The sequence below is a fragment of the Pelobates fuscus genome, chromosome 5 (genome assembly GCF_036172605.1).
Source record: "Pelobates fuscus isolate aPelFus1 chromosome 5, aPelFus1.pri, whole genome shotgun sequence".
Lineage (NCBI taxonomy): Eukaryota > Metazoa > Chordata > Amphibia > Anura > Pelobatidae > Pelobates > Pelobates fuscus.
Genome location: NC_086321.1, coordinates 152,177,068 through 152,184,664, shown reverse-complemented (window position 1 = coordinate 152,184,664; position 7,597 = coordinate 152,177,068). Strand labels below are relative to the sequence as shown.

The 7,597-nt window shown below is 39.4% G+C and overlaps 1 protein-coding gene across 1 annotated transcript; it reads right to left on the bottom strand.

Annotated features, from left to right (window-relative positions):
- Positions 1-915: 915 nt before the first annotated feature.
- LOC134612642 (glutathione S-transferase theta-3-like) lies at positions 916-7,236 on the bottom strand. Its single transcript, XM_063457052.1, has 5 exons — positions 7,074-7,236; positions 5,427-5,514; positions 2,347-2,497; positions 1,827-2,003; positions 916-1,185 (listed from the first exon to the last, which is right to left on the bottom strand). Exons 1-5 carry the CDS (start codon positions 7,186-7,188, stop codon positions 985-987), a joined length of 732 nt encoding a protein of 243 aa, XP_063313122.1. The 5' UTR covers positions 7,189-7,236; the 3' UTR covers positions 916-984.
- Positions 7,237-7,597: the final 361 nt, after the last annotated feature.

The following is a 7,597-nucleotide window of genomic DNA, read 5'->3' as shown; positions in this document are numbered from 1 at the left end:
TCAACCGTCGAGATTGAAGAAGACTCAACATTCCACTATTAGTACCAGGGATGTCTCTATGAATAAAGGTCATATCTTCACCACAACATTTAATATGGCATATGACCAAATTATCCATATTTTACGGAAACACTGGCCCATTTTGCGCCTTGATCCATGGTTGAATTTTAGTATACCCATGTGATCCTGCTTACGACAGTCTGACTTACTCCCTGACGAAAATCGGCCATTTTTCCCACATATCGGGTGGGTGTGGACCTGTGTGCTCCTCTACCTGGCTTCTGGCGTGGTGAACAGGGTAAGTTAACTAGGATATTCCCAGAGCTTTTTCCAGCTTGGGCGGTTTCTCAGTATACCCTTAGCAGGGCCTTGATGGCCGGAGGGGTTTAAGAGCTCCATGTCCCACCCACCTGATTGAATCATGCATGCATTTGTTTTATTTTTAAACTGAGAATTCTATATATAATTCTGACTGTTTAGTTTGTTCCATGCCTTATTCCCTACCTCTCCAGTGAGGAATTGGAATTTCTTACATATGATGTTCTACTTCATTGTAGAATAAAAGTCCTTCACTTATCAATGTAGAAGTATTATTGTACTATCTAGCTGGATTTTTTTTATCTCCTAGCAAGTCATTTCTATACCTTAGATTGCTACATTGTTATCTTATCACACAGTTGAATATATACTTATCCTTTTATAGACTGACCTAGCAGTAGACATTTATAGAACGTACAAAGTGGTATTCTTTTACATGTGATTCTTACTTGAGGTTATTCGATCTTTTTGGCTGGAACTGATTGAGTTTATTAGAGCGCTCACTAACACAGTTGTTTTATCCAATGATTGTACTTTATTACAAAGTGTTTTGTGTTCAATGCAGAGTAAATCAAGATGCATGAAATCCTTTATCACCAGTTGCAGAACTAGAATACACAAAATCTGAGAGTTGCATTGGAACAGCTAGTCTGTACGTTATGCACATCATTTGGTTATCAGCTCTAACTTTTCTTTCAGTCCTTCTAGGAGTTGTGGTGGAATAGAATCCTTGCTGTGCTCCTGGACACTGAGGATTTCTTTGTGGGCTTCATTAAACAGTTCTTCCCCAATTGCTGCCACCACTCTCTGCTTCCAGGCATCCAGCTTGGGTCTGTCGTCAAAGAAGTTTAGTCCAGCTGCAACTGCCTACAAGAGACCACAAGAATGCTATTAACCTTCAGATACATTTTAATGATCCTGCAACAGTCCTAGGTTACCCTGGGTGTGTAAGTTTGATAGCTAGGAGACTACAGCTGTAGTAACTAAATCACAATGGGTTCAGCCTTCAAGTGTAGTTGAAATATTGATCTCTTGACTATGGAACAGGTTTCTGAATTAGCAATATGGTGAGTGACCACTGTAGGTCTTGTTTATAAGAGCACAAATTACATAGCTGAAAAGAGACTTGCTTCCATCAAGTTCAGCCTTCCTCACATTTGTTTTTTTGCGGTTGATCCAAAAGGCAAAAAAAAAATAAAAAATAGGTTCTTTGCCTTAGGAAAAAAAAAAATTCTCCAGTTTAAACGTGTGACCTTGTGTCCTATGTAAAGTCTGGTTTGTGACTACAATTCACACACACACAGGTTAGTATTGGCCCTGAATATATTTGTAAATTGTTCCTGCCAGAGTCATGCTGGCACCATAGCCAGTCGTTCTAGTGCCTACAGTATCCTCTACTGAAGTGAAGTGTCAGTTTTGTCATGACACTATTAACCACTACAAGACTGCAGGCAAAAAAAACACCCCTAAAGAGAAAGTATGTATTACTATCCTCATCTACTATTTACCTGCATTAGCTCCACAATGGCCACCAAATCAGCTATGGAAATCTCATCACCAACCAGGAAGGGTGTATCCTGCAGGAATACCTTCTCCAAGTCAGTCAGGATGTTAGAGAACTGTACCAGGAGAGGATTTAGTTTTTCAGGGCAGAGTTCCTCTCCAGTGAGGACTTTGGCCATGTGCTAAGTATGATAGAATAAGAGAATATTATGAACAAAAGTATCCTTCAACCCCATTTTAGCCATTTAAGAGAGCTTCAGAATTGTAGATGCCAGCATGATTGAAAGTTTCCATCATGGATGATTAAGGGGTTAATAGTCAAAACCTGATACATAAATGTTGTCAGTTTCTGCCAGAGCAAGTTTTAATTGCATTCATAAAACAAAAACAAAAATTTTACACATGAATAGCAGAATAAAGTTTGAATTGGTTATATTCATGAAATTACAACACTGGGTTACAAAAGCAGGTCTACTTAAAATAGCAAACAAATCAGATTTCCTGCACACAGTATAGAAACCTTACTTTGCCCCAGAAGATCTTGGATCCATGAGGACGTGTATTTGTGTGCTGCCAGGCAAGGTATTCATCCACACGGGCACGCTTTTGCAGGTCTGATGGGTACCAGTGATCAGGTGTATTGAATTTACGTGCCAAGTAAAGTATTATTGCAGTGCTGGGAGAAAAAATTAAGTTTGAGGGAAAAAAAAAAAAGTGTAACCATGGACCCAAATATCTATACATATGACATTGCAAATGTCCTAGAGTTAAATTGTGGAAACAATTTCAGACAAGTTTCTTCATTCCACCTAGCCAGTAATTTAGACTGGAGTACAATATATAGGTCACATGCCTTCCATATACAAGTGCAACACTATTGCAGGTTTGTAATAAGGAATTTAGCCTAGTCCTGAAAAAAAAAAAAAAAAAAAAAAAAAAAGGGAAGAAAACTTGTCATATGTCTGCTAGACCTTGACAAGTGGATGGCATGCAGTTTTATTAACCCCTTAACACCGCAGCCAAATGAACAAGTTGTGAACGAAACAAAACCTGGCATTTGCGCTATATGTCTGTCCAACCGTAATTCACCTCTTTCATATTAAATGCACCCCCCTTATTAAATATCATTTTATTCAGGGGAAACAGGGCTTTCATTTAATATCAAATATTTAGCTATGAAACATAATTTAATATGAAATAGGAGAAAATAAGAATTTTTTTAGTTCTACATGACATTTTAACTGTCAATGTCATAATACTGTTTGCTTTTACTGCAATAAAATACACATATTTGTATTCAGCAAAGTCTCACGTGTAAAACAGTACCCCCTATGTACAGGTTTTATGGTGTTTTGGGAAGTTACAGGGTCAAATATAGCGTGTTACATTTGAAATTGAAATTCGCCAGATTGGTTACGTTGCCTTTGAGACTGTATAGTAGCCCAGGAAATAAATTTACATCCATAATGGCATACCATTTGCAATAGTAGACGACCCAAGGTATTGCAAATAAGGGATGTCCAGTCTTTTTAGTAGCCATTTGGTCACAAACACTGGCCAAAGTTAGCGTTAGTATTTGATTGTGTGTGAAAAATGCAAAAAAAAACGCCAATTTTGGCCAGTGTTTGTGACTAAGTGGCTACTAAAAAAGACTGGACATACCCCATTTGCAATACCTTGGGTTGACTACTATTGCAAATAGTATGCCATCATAGGGGTAATTTTCATTCTTGGGCTACCATAGGGTCATAAAGGCAACGTAAGCAATCTGGCAAATTTTAATGTGAAAAAAATGAAACACAAGCCTTATATTTGACGCTGTAATTTTTGAAAACACCATAAAACCTGTACATGAGGGGTACTGTTGTACTCGGGAGACTTCGTTGAACACAAATATTTGTGTTTCAAAACAGTAAAAAGTATTGCAGCAATAATATCGTCCGTGTAAGTGCTGTTTGTGCGTGAAAAATGCAAAAAACGTCATTTACTGGCGATATCATGGTTGTAATACATTTTACTGTTTTGAAACACTAATATTTGTGTTCAGCGAAGTCTCCCGAGTAAAACAGTACCCCCCATGTACAGGTTTTATGGTGTCTTGGAAAGTTATAGGGTTAAATATAGTGCTAGCAAATTAAATTCCCTATACTTTCGGCATGGGTTGTCAGGCAGGTCCTGCTAATTGTAATTAACTAGGATACCAAATTATGTAAAATTTATAAATGTGTAATATATATATATAGAAAATATTTTTATTTATATATAGGTATATATAGTGATATATACGTATATATTTATGTATATAGATATATTATTTCGTTCTACGTGTATTTTGATATAAATATACATTAATATCACAATACAGTTAGAACGAAATAAAACACATCTATATATTTTTTAATATTTTATTTTTAATTTTTTTAATTTTTAATTTTTTACATATTTTTTTAGATTATTTATAAATATATATATCACACACACACACACACACACGGTGTATGTGTATATGTGTATACACACGATCTAAGTATATATATATTTTTTTTTACACTTTTAACTTTATTTGATTTTATTTTCAGCCAGCAGGGGGACCAACTGTCATTACAGTTAGTCCCCCTGCTGGCAATACAGAAGCCAGCTATACCGGCCATGTGATTGTGAGGTCCTCACTCTCACATGACCGGGAGGGACCGGAGGAGGAAGATCTGCTGCGGGGGGGCTCCCTGGGAGTCCCCCCAACCGCGATCGCCGGCGACCGGGTAAGTTACTAAAAACCAGAGGGCGTACTATTACGCCCTGCAGCGTTTAGAGCCACTTTTAGAAGGACGTAATAGTACACCATCTGGTCATAAGGGGTTAAGCTAAGACGTGGCACCTTTACATGTGGTGTTTGGATCAAGGTTTTTGTCTGCTGTTTACAGATTGTCTGCCAGCACATATTGGAAAAGCTTTAAAGGACCACTATAGTGCCCCCACCCTCAGGGTCCCACTCCCACCAGGCTGAAGGGGGGTTTAAAACACTCACCTTTCTCCAGCACCGGCTCCCTCCGTAATCATCGGCTGAATGTGCATGCGTAGCAAGAGCCACACACATTCAGCCAGTCCATAGGAAGGCAGTCTCAATGCTTTCCTATGAAAGGTTGGCATCTTCTCACTGAAGATCACAGTGAGAAGCATTTCTAGCAGTGGTCAATGAGAGCCACTAGAGGCTGGATTAACCCTCAGTGTAAACATAGTTTCTCTGAAACTACAATGTATGTTTACAGCAGGCAGGGTTAATCCTAGATGGACTTGGCACCCAGGCCACTTCATTGAGTGGAAGTGGTCCTTTTACTGGTTGGTACAGCACAAAAAGTGCTAGATCAAAGAAATCGCTAAAAACAAAAAAAAGATACAATGTTGATTTAACTTGAATAGACGCTAATGTCTTGAATGATATAGGAGTAATAAGTGACAGCACACTTCTGTGCTGCTTGTGTTAAATCTTTTTGATGTGGGTGCAACATTTCTTCCACAAAGACTAAGCATTACTACAACAGACCAGATTAGTGTCCATTCATGCGTTACCATTGCATTATGCATAGAGACTGGAATAAGGCTCTCACCTCTCAGACAGTGTGAACTCTCCATCTTTCAGAGCTGGCACTTTGCGGAATGCATTCACGTTCTTGAATTCGTCTGTAATATGTTCTCCTGCAAGACAGTAGGTTCATAATAAGCCCAAACAGCTACCTGCTCACACTTAACGAAAGTTCATAAAAACAAACAGTCTTCCATAGATTAAGCAAGCCAGTATTGGCTAGCCAACTACAAGAAAAAAAAATAAAAAATCTCAAGGCTGAAAAAAATAAAGACTGTTAGACACCGTTTAGGGTTGCACACCTTTCATGCCAAAACAGTTTGTGAAGTGGAACGGCAAGTACTCATTGCTTTGGCTTGCCATCCAGCTACATGACGAATATTGCAAACACCTGCATCATGGCAACCATAAGCTGCATGGGTGAAGGAGCACTTTCCTTAATCAAACGCCACCCTTCCCCACCGCTCCCATCCATTACTCAGACACTGATTGTGAGCAATAGAATAAGATGCCTGTTGTAGTGGTTATGGTGCTTAGAATCTTATTTTGAGAAGGAACCTTAGTACAGGAAAAATGCAAAAGCCAGGCCACTGATCATATAAATCACCTGCAAGTTGATCACAGGAGGAAGAAAGCCACCTTACTCATTAGAGGAAGTAAGCTGCATTTGTCTTTATAAGCAGGTCCTTGTCACTTACAATCTATGCAATGAGCAGATTGTAATGGCCCCTGGTTTGACCTATCCATTTAAATACCAAGTCATCATACCTTGTATAAATAGGGTGGTTAGGAATAAAAAAAAAAAAAAATATATATATATATATATATATATATATATATATATATATATATATATAATGGGCCACAATACCTTAAGGGACAAGCAGACTCCAATAAGGTCTTAAACTAGTGGTGAAGGTAGCCAGACAAGCCACTGCTTTAAGTTCATGAAAGTGGTGTTTGAGTTCTTATATTGAATGAAAAAGCAATTGAGAACTCTATACTGTCAGTGGTGGTGCCATTTGTAAGGTAAACCTCATCCCATGATATTGCAGGAGTGTTATGGGGAGAAATAGGTTTACATGTGTCAAGTCTCTAAAAGGTTTCATTCCAGCTCTGTCCTATATATTCCCCCTGAGAGATTGGGAGTTTAGACACCTGTGACTCTTACTGGATGCATGGTCAGGCACACTATATACACCGACTGCAGAGCCACTTCCCTCACTTGAAATATACAACAGGCACTACACACGGTTAGCCACCACTCCTTTGGTTCACATACCTGCGAGACTTTCATGTTTAAGGGCATTGGAAGACCCACAGCCCAACAGACACTTGAACTGTGACCCAGTAATATTGGTTATTGACACACCCACAGCTCTGCGTTCTAAGCCGGCTGAACATAGAATGTTTAACAAGTATTGTCTGTACCCAGGAGGAGAGCGAGCAGCTCGGCTACACTGGAGGGACCAGAAACAGTCCCATTAGTACGCCAGCAGTGAAGAGGTTACAGGTGGCAGGCAGAGGACACTCGGGGGCCCCTGCCTCACGATGCGGAAGCTCCTAACATTACTGTGCACTCCCTCCTATTACATCCCAGCACCCATTTTCATTAAGCCACAAACAAGGTACCCCACTAAGATGACTGCTGCAGTTACAGAACACTGCCTACCTTTAAAGAGACGCACAGCTTCGTACTGGAATGCGATGTTATTAGCCCTGGCGAAGATGTAGACAGATCTGCAGGGTTGGGACATGAGGTCCAGATAGAGGTGGAGGGCTGCCATTGCGTAAGTAACTCGAAGACTGCTAAGAGAACTGGAGGACTATCCGTAGGGGAGCTGGCTTTTATAGTCAGTAGGGACTCCTAGTTAGTACTACTAGCACCTCCCACCCAGGGCTACTCCCTCTATAATCACTGGACATTTTATTGGGATCCAGTAGTGCCAGTAATAAAGTTTTAAAGGAACACTCCACTTAATGCACTTTTATAGCTTTCTGGAGTGCTTAAAGTGGTAAGATATGCTTGTTTTAATTTTTATTAAAGAGCTAATTTCTGACTTTTTAAAACAATTGCAGAAACAACTTCCTGGTTATCAATCAGACAGCAGGGGAGATTATCAATATCAATGCGTCTGCCTTCTCCACATGTCCATGGACTACTTGGCTCTTCCAACTATCTCATTGTGTGTGTCA

Coding starts and splice junctions, on each gene's coding strand:
- LOC134612642 (XM_063457052.1), bottom strand. CDS start 7,188: ATGGCAGCCCTCCACCTCTATCTGGACCTCATGTCCCAACCCTGCAGA. Junction 2,498..5,426: donor GAGTTCACACTGTCTGAGAG/GTGAGAGCCTTA, acceptor TTTTTCTCCCAG/CACTGCAATAATACTTTACT. Junction 2,004..2,346: donor CCAAGATCTTCTGGGGCAAA/GTAAGGTTTCTA, acceptor TATCATACTTAG/CACATGGCCAAAGTCCTCAC.